Raw genomic sequence first — 14,528 nt, 5'->3', positions numbered from 1 at the left:
AACAACGTGGGTCCGCTTGAAGTGGACGCTTTTTACAGGTCGAGAGTCTAATAATTCTGCAGAATCAAACAAAACCTTGTGACCTCACTCAGGATAGAGAACATTCCTTTGCATAGACTATTGATCAATTAGGCAAAGCTGAAGCACAACAAAATTAAATTACTTTAAAGTTAATGAATACATCACGGTCTTCAAATTCGAAAGGAAACATCATGAAACAAGTAGAGGGTATGTGATGTCTGCAAAGACCAATATCCGCAAAACTTACCTAGGAAACTCTATCAAGCTCGACTTAACTAAACTGCACTTGCAGCCCTTCAAATGCAAACCAGTCAGCATACTCAAAATAAAATTCCAGTTAATCACCTCGGTGTTCTATGTCGCATGCATGAAAAATACTGTCCAGCAGGTCTTCTTCAGAGATCAAGCTCACTTCAGTGGTCTCCAATTTCTTCTCCCCGGGAAGTCTCAGCCCTCGAAAAAGCAAAGAGAAGAGGAAAGGAGTTAAACTAAATATCCGAGAAGTTATCCAAAACGTTAGTCTTATTAAAATGGTATTCAATTAATATTATAGTATAGGAAAATCAAACACACATTTACATTTAATTTGCTAAAAATAACCAAAAACACGTAAACAATCATTCGTAAACGGAAGTAGAAAGCGGATAGGCATCATGCATGATTGAAAGATTAGACTACAACTCAATCCAGGAGGCATTGTCCAGTGCTCTAGCCAGCCCTGCTCCCATCCTGAGTTACGGGCAATATCCTTTGCCCAAGTCAGCGTTCTGTACTAGAGGGAGTGAGGATGAACGGACTGTAGTGGTTTTGAAATCCTAAGACTGCCTTAAAGGTAAGTAAAGGATATTCTATTTTGACCAGATGGATGGTAACAAATTTTCGGAGATATACATCTCAAAACCCAAATCCATAACTTGTTTGCACCCTCCACCTGTATAGCCAAAAAATATGTTTGTGTTTCCCAAATCTGCTCGCTTGAAATTATTTCTTTCCATTACAGCTCAGAAATGTGGCACATGCTGAAAAGTAATGGCTATAAATAGTTTGCCGGCAACAGTCTGCATGGACACGGTCAAATATCCTACAAAATATCCTCCTCATCATCAAAAATATCCACTGGATCATTTGCAATACAAAGGGTGACTTGCTTTATTTTTTTCTCCTTTGGTCGTGTAGTTCCTATAAATCTATATGGGATCTGCCCGTTTAGACAACAAACTGTGGGATTGGTGCCTAGACAGATTCCAGACACCCCCACCAGATATGTTCGCCTGTATTCCAGCTTGCTCACAGTGCCACTTTGAACCCCTCTTACCAAGGAGAAAATAGTTTCTGGCAACTATCAAACATAACAACCCTGTCCCTGCAGGGATTGTGGAAACAGTACAGTACTTTTCGCTAAGTCACTCATGCTCACCTTGTCTCAGAGGGATACACAGAATAAACGATGGGGACGTTTTCAATAAGCATTTATTGAACGAGCATTATTCTAGTGTAAAATACGTGTGCTGCAACAGCCATAAGACAGAAACAGATGTATACGGTTATAAGCACCATCAGAGTAAACAGATGGTAGAATTCTACCATAGTGCTAAAACAATGGATTTATTCAGGGATATAAATACATGACGGTAATGTGTACTCTTACGATACAAACCCTAACTAGATGCAATTAAAATGTAACTAGCATATATGTACGTTATAGCCAAGAATCCCCCTAGGATATAGCCAACCCCATTACCCGATGTGAGAGAATGAAGGACCCCGACTTGGACACCTCGTGAGGGATGTCGGACCACTGCATGCTGGACTATCTGCGTGCAGGGACCTCAGTGTCTCATGTCAGCATCGAAGTCTTTCTACTCTGCCTGACCCAGCAAAGATATGGTGTTTATATACCCAAAAGGTACCCTCAGGGTTTCTACCTTGCTGTGTCATGTCAGCCGAGGTTCACAATAGTGATGAACCATATACATAGTTATTATGCAGAATGCTGTGATTCTGAGAATCCTCATGCTTGATAAATGAAGCTAGTATTCGGAGACAACCACACGACATTTATGCAGTACCTTACTAGGCAAAAGGTCATCATCAAACCCGTTATGTCGTACAATGGCAGGGTAAAGGTAGGTGAAAGGTTAGGTGCCTACCCAGGCCTATATTGGGGTACATTGCAAAACATAACACTTTGCTATATTATATCTATGTTACAATCTGAAATTAATATGTATATATTTCATTTGTAGATCCTTAATTTTGATGGATTTAAAAAGATAATTTTTGCCATTGTTCGGTGAACTATGCCTAGATGTCCGATTAGTTTCCACAGACCACTTTATATTTTTACATTATGTTCACAGTAGTATGATGGAATGTATGTTAATACTTCATATGGCTATGTGAAGGTGTCGCAATCCCCGGAGGGAAGGTTTATACTCTGAGGGTACTGGGCCTTTAAAGAATAGCAGTATAAGCCTGAACTGTTTGCACACGTCTTTATTGACAATGGCCAAAAGGAAAGAAATATAGGCTTCTGCCACAGGGAACGTGTCTGTCCTCGAGTGCGTCCAGGAAGGCTTGCTGGTGCTCTGGGGGATCCATTCTCCTCAGTGCCGACAGGGACGTCCCAAAACAAAAAAAAGAATACAAAGAAACCACTGGTCAGTGAAAGGCTCTGAGCTTTTACATTGATAGGGAGGGGAGTGCTACGGATCACCGAGTGCCGCCACCACGTGTAACCTGTAATAGAAAGCGGTGCCCACCCTCAAAGCTCTACCCGTTCCCTCTCAGTGATTTGGAGAGCCCCTGTAGACACCGACGTACCTGCTCCAGCCACACTCCTCCTGGAGCATGGGGGGGGGGGGTGGCGCATGGGGTTGTTGGCCTCCTGGGGCAAGTCCGCTTCACTGCTCCTCCGGTTGGGCTCCAGGATCTCCGGTTTGTCAGGGATCACCCTGCTGCTCCTCTGGTCTCCTCCTTTTCTCGTCTGCTTCACTCCCGGCTCCTCTGGCTTTTGCACTTCCGTGTCCATGTTCTCTCTCTTTCTGCTCGTGTGATCCTCTGATAGGAGGGCAGAGGCTGACGTCACTCCTCCTGGTTCGTCCTCCCACTGTGTCCAGGAAGAATTAAAGGGGCCTTCCCAGTCATGTACACGGAGCGGCAATGTGTCATTATCGGGACAGGTCCACGGGTCCCACTCCCCAGGGATCCCCCGACACATCCTCCCCCCAGGATTTCCCTGATTGGGAGAAAGAGGATATCGAGACAGAAAATCAGTGTTTCCCTGCTCTGAGCCTTTGCGGTGACGGACTTCGAACCGAAAGGGCTGGAGGGCCAAGAACCAATGGAGCACCCGGTTGTTGCAGCCCTTGTTCCGCTGGAGCCAGGTCAGAGGGGCATGGTCAGTATACAAAACAAAGGGCCTACCCTAAAGTTAGTACAGCAGCTTTTGGATCCTCCACTTCACAGCCAGGTACTCCTTCTCTATTGTGGGATAGACCCTTTCCCTAGGAAACAGTTTTGTACTGATGTAGAGGACAGGTTTTTCAGAACCCTCACGGTCTATCTGGGATAGTACTGATCCTATACCCACCCCAGATGCATCTGTTTGAAGGATAAATGTCTTCTGGAAGTCTGGTGTGACCAACACAGGGGAAGTGGTTAGAGTGTTGTTTAGTTTCTGGAAGGCCATGCTGTCAGGGACCGAGGGGGAGCGTAGACGGGAAGGGGAGTTGGTCTTTTTCAGAAGATCCGTGATGGGGGCAGCAATGTAGGAAAACTGTGGGATGAAGCGCCTGTAGTACCCTACTAAACCCAAAAAAGCTCTCAGCTCACGTTTAGTGGTGGGGAATGGTGTATCCTGTATCGCTTTCACCTTTTCTGTCTGTGGTTCTATCAGACCCTCTCCCAAAATATACCCCAGATATTTAACTTTTTGGAAGACTAATCTGGATTGTGGTGGATGTGGCTGAACGTAAGGGGAGGGCTTCTGGGTATCTGGTAGCGTAGTCTACTATTACAAGGATGTACTGGTAACCCCGGGTAGACCTGGGAAGGGGACCTATGAGGTCCATACCAATTCTGTCAAAAGGCTTGCCAATGATGGGAAGGGGGTTTAACGGAACGTTCGGAGGAACATAGGGGTTTCTCCTTTGATTGATTTGTCACTCTTGACAGTATTTCCTTACCTGGGCGTGGACCCCTGGCCAGAAGCAGCTTTACAATATGGACTGTGCAGTTTTCTCTGCTCCATAATGCCCTGCAAGGAGATGGGCATGAACAAAGAAAAGGACTTGGTCTCTGAACTCGGTTGGCAGCAACAACTGGGGCTCCTCACCTTCTTTGGCCACTCGATACAAAAGGCAGTTTTGCTCTATGAAGCAAGGATACATTCATCATAGAGAACCTTGCGTCTCTCAGGCGCTCTGCCACGCATTGCTAAGACTACTGTCGTTTAATTGGTCAGTCCTAAAGTGCGTGTCTATGGCCCAAGGTTCGGAGGACATTAAGTCGTTATGGGGTTTCCCAGCTTTAGGGTTGTTATTCAAGTTTTCTAACATAAGGGTAGAAAAACAGGGGTTATCTATTCCTATTATAAGGGGCTCAGCAAGATAAGGCAGGACCCCTACGTCTGTCAGGGTTTCTATACCTAGCTTGCTTCTGAGACCGACCCTACTGGATAGTCCCTTACGTCACCATGTACACACCTAATGCTAACCGTCCTCCCAGGCAGCAGGTAAGAATGGGGAATGAGTTCCTTTCTGACTACTGAATGCCTACAACCAGAGTCTAAGAGAGCGGTTACTGGTTGGCCATTCATGCATGAACTCACATAGAAGACTGGACCCGTCTCTTGGGCGTGGAGAATAGACTGGGGAAGATAGCTCACGTCCATCGGCTCTTCTTCTGTTTTCTCCCTTTTCCTTCTGCAGAACTTGGCGATGTGTCCCCACTCACCGCACTCAAAGCACTGGGTCGGGATGAAGTGAGAGTGTCTGGTTTCCCATATCTGTTTTAGCGGCTCAAATGGAAGCTTAAGTGATTTTTTTTCTGTTTTCCCGAGTTGGGGTGTCCTTGGGTTTATCTTGGGTTCCTTTGTCATGGTTCGGTTCTGTGCTCTGGCATAAGACGTGGCCATCTCTATGGCATGTTCCAGAGTCAGACCCGCATGTTGGCACAACCACCTTTATGTCCCATAAGGTAGTGTGTCGAGGTATTGTTCGAGAGAGATCTTGTCCATGATCTCTTTGCGGGTAGATTCCAAGGGCTTTAGCCAACGATCGGTGGCGTCCTTTAGTTTGTAAGACAGTGTTTTCGGGGTGTCGCCTGGCGCACACCGTTCTTGCCGGAATTTTAGGCAGTGTGCCTCATCAGACACGCCCAAACGATCCAATATGAACTGTTATACATGGCCGTAGGCAACGGTACCGTCCCTGTTGGCCATTTGATATGCCGCCTGAGCCTCACCTATGAGTAGGGGAGCTAAATAAAACGGCCATCTGTCTGCGGGCAAAGCGCTGGCCCTGGTGGCCCTTTCAAAGTTCACAAAGAAGGCGAACGGGTAGTCTCCTGACACATACTTCTGCAGGGGGACCACTGTGCCGGGCAGAGTAGTCGCCCTCCCTTGTCCCAAAGCCACCAGCAGCTGGGACTGTCCTTCAGCCAATTTGGTTAGGTTGTCAGCCTGGGTCTGGATTGCGGAGGTGAATACAACCCTATCCATTTCTGCTTAGCTGGTGTTCTTCTCTACGGCTCATTCCAGTTTGCTTTGTCCCTCTCTCATTTGGGTGATTAGGTGTTCCATCTTGCATCAGATGGAGTTTGCCCGCATTCTCCACCAATTTTGTCACGTATCCCTGAGGGAAGGTTTATACTCGGAGGGTACTGGGCCTTTAAACAAGAGCAGTATATGCCTGAACGGTTGTTTACACACGTCTTTATTGACAATGGCCAATAGGAAACAAATATAGGCTTCTGCCTTGAGGAAAGTATCTCTGTCCTCAAGCGCGTCCGGGAAGGCTTACTGGTGCTCTGGGGGATCCGTTCTCAGTGCCGACAGGGACCGTACCCAAACAAAAAAAAAGAAAAAGAAACCACTGGTCAGTGGAAGGCTCTGTGAGCTTTTACTTTGATAGGGAGGGGAGGGATCACTGAGCGCCGCCACCACGTGTAACCTGTAATAGAAAACAGTGCCCACCCTCAAAGCTCTACTCGATCCCTCCCAGCGATTTGGAGAGCCCCTGTAGACGCCGATGTAGCTGCGTGGGGTCGTTGGCCTCCTGGCGCAAGTTCGCTTCCTGGCTCCTCCGGTTGGGCTCCAGGACCTCTGGTTTGTCGGGTATCACACTGCTGCTCCTCCAGTCTCCTCTTTTCCTCATCGACTTCACTTTCGGCTCTTCCGGCTTGCGCACTTCCATGTCCGTGTTCTCTCCCTTTCTGCTCAGGATGATCCTCTGATAGGAGGGCAGAGGTTGACGTCACTCCTCCTGGTTCCTCCTTCTGCTGTGTCCAGGAAGACTTAAAGGGGCCTTCCCAGTCCTGAACACGGAGTGGCAAAGTGTCATTATTGGGACAGGTCAGCGGGTCCCACTCCCCAGGGATCCCCCGACAGAAGGCCGATGTGCAGGATGAAAGATTTCACTGATCCTTCCTGATACAGAAATTACCTTATCACAAAGAGAGGGCTGCACAAGCTGTTGGAAAAGACCAAGTATACTTGGGACAGGGCAAGTTTTCTCCTCACTGGTTTGTGTGAGATGCATTTTTATCAAATCAAAAGTGGCAAAGTTGTTACCAAGGCTCATGATTGAATTGCTGCTCTTAAGGAAGAAATGTTTGATGATTAATAAGTTAGTTCACATGTCTTAATTATCATAAAACATTTTTTTACATGTGGTCCCATAGTATATACAATGAGCAAATAAGGATTCTGTTGTTGCGGTTTTACCATTCTTAACAATCTCCAAATGAGGATTTGCAGGTCAGCTCTGGTCCCAGGGAAAGAGCTCTGACATGAAGTCTGGTGAAAGCAAATGGCACTGATGGCACACACCTCTCCAAGCATTACCCTACACGTGTGCAGCACTTGCTTCTGTAGATAAGCAGCCCAGTTTTACAACTTGGGTGTAGGATCTTTTTAGACACCCGATACTTGTTGGCAAAGCAATCTCAACTAATTGAACACAGTACCTGAAGACTTTATCCTGTCTAATAATTGGATCCATGCAGTGTACAGCTGGAAAGGTGTTCTTTCCTCTTTTGTTAAGCAGAAGATCATAGAGTGAAATATTATGCTTTGTAGATTGGTCACATCTGGCTACACCCTCTTAACTACGAGAATGATCTTCTTTCTATATCTACTTCTTTCTCTTTCACATATCAGAAATGGAAATTTTCTTTCTCCACATCCAACATGACTAATGACCTAATATCACTGTGACCACTTGGCATAAGCAAACTGTTGCAAGATTGTCTTGTTGCATTTTGAAGGCAGCACCCTCTTTGAAAAAAGATCCTACTCTATGGTTTTGTTATCCTTTCAGAGTTCATGAAATCTGTGTACAAAGCCAAAAGCTGGCTTGCCGTGACCATCATAAAGATAGTGAAAACTTGGCATAAAGATCTGCCTTGCCAGAAGAGAACTGAAGAAACCAGCAAATCTAGATGCAAACAACGAAGTGCTGGTTTTCATTGACCATCTCTTGTCTACTTTTATTATTCAATTTTATGGTAACCTGTGCCCTTTTGGGACCAGGTGTGTGCTTCAATTGAATAAAATTTAATTTAGAAGTCATTTTGGATCCATTTTATTTCAACCTGTGTTTAGTCTTTTCCCACAGATCACAATATTAGAAAAAAGTCATATAACGTCTTATACACAAATGAAGGTAATCTCTAATGAATATGAGGGAGTATCACAAGTTAAAAACCTTCTTTGAATACAAAGCATGTTTTATGCTTGCTAATTCCTACTTCCGATTTTTTTTTATACCCCTTCCATCCCCACCACTGTTTATTGTGCAGAACAATAATGTATTATGCCAAAACTGCAGTTTAATTTAAGCTTCTTATTAGTAACTTAGAATTTATTGGACTGTATAAACAAGGTACATTTATTACATTCAAGAACAATTCCCTATTGTGCAGGATGGTACGTAGGTCATGCACGTTAAAGTACTTGTTTAGCAACAGATTAATTGATCTAGTGTACTTGATGGGCACTGGATTTGAGAAGTTGTGACCATTGAATGTTCTCATGTTATAAACTCTACATAGCGTACTACAACCCTCACTCAATAATAAATCATTCATTGGTTACCAACAGCCATCAAAAGGTTTCCTGGAATCATACAGGAGCAATTCACACTCTCCCTGCAGTTGTCCTGAAGTCATCCTATAGCATACCTCACTCATCCTAAAGTTTTCATGAAATCAACCTGGAGTAATCCACACTCACTCTAAAGTGGTCATGGAGTCATCCTGGAGTAATTCATAGTCATTCAAAAGTTGTCCTAAAAACATCGCAGAGTTATTCACACTCATCCAAAAGTTATCTTGGAAACATCCTAGAGTAATCCACAGTTATTGTGAAGTTGTTGTGGAATCGACCCGTAGTAATTAACACTCACCCTGAAGTGGTCAGTTGGTGTTTGAGTAGTAAAAGATCACACATATTCAATTGAAGTAATCAGGACACCATCTTGGAGTTGTTCTTTGTGAGGACTCCCAACGTCCTCTCATTTAAATATTTCGGCCTATACTTACATTTCAGTATGGATTATGATGACTTCCCCAGATACTTTCAGGGATTGCCCAGATGAAGTCATTGGATAACTTCAGAATGACTTCAGGATGATCTTCCTTTTTGACCCACCTCACCTAACCTAACCTCCACCCCATAATTGTTGTGTAGCCCGGCCAAACATGAATGATGTGAACTCATAGTAAGACATCAAGCAGTAGCAGAAAAACATCAGGTTCAACTCAGAGGATACCTCCACAGACTTTGGTACACTGGCTTACCAATTGGAAGGTGTGGGAGGCATAAAGTGGCTTTGACCTGGGGCTCTGCAGTGTAGTGCGGTGACTGCGGTTTATACACCAGAGTGACCATCAACAGGCCCGCTGCACAGAAATCGCCCATGTGGTGTGCACACACCTGCAATTTTTCATTAGACGCTGTCTAGGAGTTAGGGAGCAGCACAGTTGTCAATTTTCCTATGCGCGCTGCCTGCACCCGGTTCAGACTGTTAACACTTTTAAGGACCTGGAGAGTAACATCTACAAACGTGCTTGCTCCCCTTGCTAGGCTCAAACACTGAATACACATCAAGTCTACCATACTGGGAAATATATGCGATATGGGCCCCTGACCTTTGGCTTATCAAACTTAGCAGCCACTGTCCTGCTTTTGAATACCTTTCTGAAGCCTAAGCGTGGGTAGCTGGGTCCCATTACTGTGTCTGTAGAGGAGTCTGTGACCCTCCACTACCTTGTAATACAAAAAGAGTACAAAGTTCCTCTGGCCAGAAAAAATATATAAAGGTGGGGAAGGTTATATTATCAGTAGGATAGTCATGTGTCACGGAGGGGGGGAAACCCTTTGTTGGAACTAGGGCTCTCACACACCCAGCAAGCTAGGTGTCATGCTTCATCATTTGAGCCTGCCCCTCGTCAGGTCGGCGCTGCAATTCCTGACGGGCTCCCAATAATGGGGCTCTTTAGCGGGGATCTTCTGTTCCTGCCGAAGGGTGCTGTGGGGGTAAGGGGCCCTAGAATGTGTAGATGTGGTGAAAGAATTAAAATAGGTACTGTTTGTCCACGGAAAAATATTTATTAAAGTGGTAAACAGCCTAATTAAAATAAGTGAAAAATGAGGTGGGTATAGCCACTAGTGGTTATGTTGCTAGTTATGTATGCCCTACGCTCAAGAAGATCAACATGTTTCATGCCTAAATAGCCAACAAATGGTCACGGCAATTCATCAGGATCAAAAAAAATATATAAGAACTATCTATAGCAAAGGTGTGTGGATTCTACATACCTAATAGGTGCTCAGAAGTAACCTATTGTACTGACAAGGCAATCTTGCAGCAGTGACCGGCGGATAAAAGGACTCCAACGTGGGTCCTGCGTCGGTTGACGCTTGTGCTCAAAGACCTACCCCTGCCGCCGGACCCCTGCCGCCATCCCAGGTCCGGCGGCAGGGGTAGGTCTTTGAGCACAAGCGTCAACCGACGCAGGACCCACGTTGGAGTCCTTTTATCCGCCGGTCACTGCTGCAAGATTGCCTTGTCAGTACAATAGGTTACTTCTGAGCACCTATTAGGTATGTATAATCCACACACCTTTGCTATAGATAGTTCTTATATATTTTTTTTGATCCTGATGAATTGCCGTGACCATTTGTTGGCTATTTAGGCATGAAACATGTTGATCTTCTTGAGCGTAGGGCATACATAACTAGCAACATAACCACTAGTGGCTATACCCACCTCATTTTTCACTTATTTTAATTAGGCTGTTTACCACTTTAATAAATATTTTTCCGTGGACAAACAGTACCCATTTTAATTCTTTCACCACATCTACACATTCTAGGGCCCCTTACCCCCACAGCACCCTTCGGTAGGAACAGAAGATCCCCGCTAAAGAGCCCCATTATTGGGAGCCCGTCAGGAATTGCAGCGCCGACCTGACGAGGGGCAGGCTCAAATGATGAAGCATGACACCTAGCTTGCTGGGTGTGTGAGAGCCCTAGTTCCAACAAAGGGTTTCCCCCCCTCCGTGACACATGACTATCCTACTGATAATATAACCTTCCCCACCTTTATATATTTTTTCTGGCCAGAGGAACTTTGTACTCTTTTTGTATTACTAGTCGTCAGGGTATGTACACTGGATCTCTTTAAACTTACCCACTTGTCCCTTATTTTGTTGACACGACCTCCACTACCTTGCTCATAATTTCTTGCCAGACAATGGGCATGCAGTTCCTGGACTAGGTCATCTCAGGCAGGGGCTACTGGTGTTGGACCTCACTTAGGAGTGCCCTATTTCGTCAGCTAGAGGCAGCGGTCTCTAGGGCACACTGTTCCGCCATAAACCTGGTGATATGTCATGCCAGCAGTCCTAAAGACAACTGCTGCTCATGGAATTGGTAACAGCTCAGCTGAGACTAATAGTCTCACACCTCTGCCACTATGACAAATGTTGCTATGAAACGGATATTGAGAGAATCCACATAAAAGCATAGAAAATACAAATACTGACAAAGATAGTGGCAAAGGTCCTTACTTGCGGCCTTAATCAGTTGATTTCTCTTCTTAATGCATCCTACACAAGTGGGCTTTGAGGCGTAGTGATGTGACTGCGGTTTATGCACCAGAATGACCATCAACAGGCCAGATGCGAACACACACCTGCAACTGCTCAAAAAATGCTGTTTATGATTTGGGGAGCCGCACATTTGTCAGTTTTCCTATGAGCGCTGCCTGCACCCAGTTCAGACTGTAAGCACTTTAAGGACCTGGAGAGTAACCTGTACAAACTTGCTTGCTCCCCTTAAAGGGAGCACACACTTAGTACACATCAAGGCCACCATACTGGGAAATACATGCGATATGGGCCCCGGACGTTTGGCTGCTCAAACTTAGCAGCCCCTGTCCAGCTTTTAAATGTCTTTCTGCAACCTATGCGTGGTTAGCTAGGTTCCATTGCTGTGACTGTAGAAGAGTCTGAAACCCCTGCACAACATCAGGGAAATAATATGAGAATTATTTTGCATGCCTGTGACAGGTTAGGGATAACCATAATGACAAAATGGCCCTTTCTCTAGGCACCAAAAAGGCGGCCGATCAGATGCCTTGTAAAAGCTTTCAACCTAATGTGTTTCCTTTCCATAGAGGACCCCCACCCCCTTCTCATACACTGACTCCTGAACTAATTACTGCTAAAATTCACCAAAGCCAACAGTGATAGACATTACCCCACTGCATGGACCCTGGACTATTCGATCCAGTTGATGCTTTCGGATCCAACAACATCCATACCCTGAGTAATGCCATTGATTGAATAAATTGCTCCTATTCTCTGGGTACCACATTGATCGGACCAAAAGCAAGGCTCTACTTGTGTCCAAATTTACAAGGAGGTTGCTACTGGGTGCCAAACACTTCCAATGGATGCAATCTAAACTTCAATACTGTATAACACATTGTCCAAATTCCCAAAAGGTTGAATCTACAATTGTCTTTACAGGGTTGGGTTCAAGCTGTAAGATGACTACAGCATTGAGATACAATGTCTTTGTGATGCTATGCATACGGGGAGAAGGACCTAGTCCAGCTCTCCCCATGCTGCTGCATCGCTCTTGCTCCTGTCTGCTCTTTGCTTTTTCTCCTGTTTGAGGGCCTTCTCCTTGATTTCCCTTTGTTTTCATTGCTTTCTGCTTGTTTTCCTCCATATTGATAGCCTTCTCCTTGCTTTACCCTGTTTAAAAAACAAAATCAATCAAAATGTGCTTATATAACATGATGTATCACCCGTGAGGGTATCCAGGCGCTGGACTGAGGGTCCCAGTCTAAGAGCCCTTCCTAAAGCCCTCCACTGAGGGTGATGTTAAAAGGTGGAGGGGAAGGGTATGCCAGTAGTGGATGACCGATGTCAGTGCGAGGGCAAAATTAGCAGAGATTTCTGGGTGACTGGTGGACGTTCAGGCTGTGGTTCATGTTCATGTATGCTGGTCCTTGGTCATGGAAGGCTTTATTGGCGTGGGTCTGAAGCTTAAAATGGCATCTCTTCTGAATGGAGAGAAACCAGACTGGCTAGATAATTGTTCATTTATGTTTGTTCTGCTGCTTTCTATCTGGGGCTAGATGATGTTGCAGAGAAAGTCCTTGATCTGGTTAGTTGGGAGACTTTCTCGTTTTCTGGGGGCTTTTTAAGTTGCCTCTTGGATTTGACAATGCTGACCTCTATGCGCATGTTTCAGCATTGATGATAATACATTTTATAGAGGTGGGCAAAATTTGGATCACTAGGGCAACCAGGCAGGTGTGCCAGTTGTCCTAGAATTGGTTTGTTCTCTTTATTGATCCTCTTGCTATAGCTGTTCATGGAGAGGACACATCTTTCCTCCTCTCCCTGGTATTTCTAAACTGAAGCTATAGCCAGACTATTTAGTGGTTTATCTGAAAGCAGAAAAGGAGAATAATCAGAATTTACTTGACAAGATCACAGAGTTTACCTCAATTGGGGTTAACAAAATAAATCAAGGAAAGACAGAAATTATTTTATTTAATGCCTCCACCGAAGATATCCCATTAAACAGGCTGAAAGTACAGACCCCTTCCATCCAGTTAGATGTTTGGGTAGCTATGTCACATCTAATTATAAGGATTTATTTAAACTCAACTATGTTTCTACATTAATCAAAGTACATATATCAATCATAGGTAGAGTGGACTTAAAATGTCAATCTTGCCTCTCTATCTTTTTATAATTAAATGTCCCAATTAAACTTCTACTTCAGGCTTGTGCTTGGCGGGACCGGGTATGGGTTTACTGTCCAATGTACACACTGTCACTGAGCTAAAATCCATTCTGGTGTACCAACATACTGGCTTGTTCTGTTGTAATACAGTTTTTGTATTTTTGAAAATACTAATAAAAAATAATAAAAAAATAATAAATGTCCCAATTAAAACTAAGGATATTCTTTATTGAGATCGACTTGTTACTACACTGGTTTATTTGGAACAATTATCAACCATAAGCAGAGTTTTCCAAATCTTCAATTGGCCAAAGAACAAGGAACCTAGCCTTGCCTTTCTTGCAATCATTATCTGGCAGAACCTTTCGGCACCCTTTCCCCTCTCCATAATGCACTTTCTGGCCCAAAGTTGGACAATTGCTTAGTCCACCCCAAGCTGGAGGATACCGGTGTCTGTCAGTATTTATGGAAAGTAAATATATTTACCGGAAAAAACACCTCTTAAGGTGTAAAATAGAACTATATAAATAATTCGAAATTCCAGACTGCCATAAACTCCTTTCACATACAAGATTGGGCTAGAAATGTGGTAAGTGGAGGGGAGTGTTCCTTTTAGGATCAAGGACCCTCACACGTTCCAAGAGGTGACATGCTTCATCAGGCACTCCCCTCCGCTTACCACATTGCTAGACCTGGATACCCACATAGGAACAGTACACTCCTTGTTCTCATAGCTGTAGGATCACTTGTGCTAGACCTTATAAAAAGCCAGAGTCCTTCCATCCTTGTATTGAACATATCACATTGAACATAAAACCAGGCCTCTTGCCGGAGGCACCTATCAATACCCTTATTGGTACGTCATAATATCCCACTGAGACAGGCAGGGGGCATGAACCTATAGTCAAAATTATAGGGCAGCTGACTGTGCCTATTCCATCTTTTGCTCTGTCCTCTGCGATCAAAATGATTCAGCCGATTCTGGTTTATAGAGACCAGATTTTGACCCAGATAA

At 44.5% G+C, this 14,528-nt stretch overlaps 1 protein-coding gene across 7 annotated transcripts in view; it reads right to left on the bottom strand.

Moving 5' to 3' along the window:
* The window catches only part of IRAG2 (inositol 1,4,5-triphosphate receptor associated 2), a 1,211,571-nt gene that overhangs the window by 1,067,543 nt on the left and 129,500 nt on the right, over nt 1–14,528 (bottom strand). For all 7 annotated transcript variants that reach the window (XM_085652757.1, XM_085652760.1, XM_085652761.1 and 4 more), the window contains exon 3: nt 367–474. In XM_085652757.1, coding sequence (XP_085508883.1) covers nt 367–474 — 108 coding nt within the window. The remainder of the gene's footprint in view (nt 1–366; nt 475–14,528) is intronic.

This window comes from Triturus cristatus, chromosome 4_1 (assembly GCF_964204655.1).
Source record: "Triturus cristatus chromosome 4_1, aTriCri1.1, whole genome shotgun sequence".
Lineage (NCBI taxonomy): Eukaryota > Metazoa > Chordata > Amphibia > Caudata > Salamandridae > Triturus > Triturus cristatus.
The sequence above is the reverse complement of the archived record's forward strand: the minus strand, read 5'-3'. Positions and strand labels throughout refer to the sequence as shown.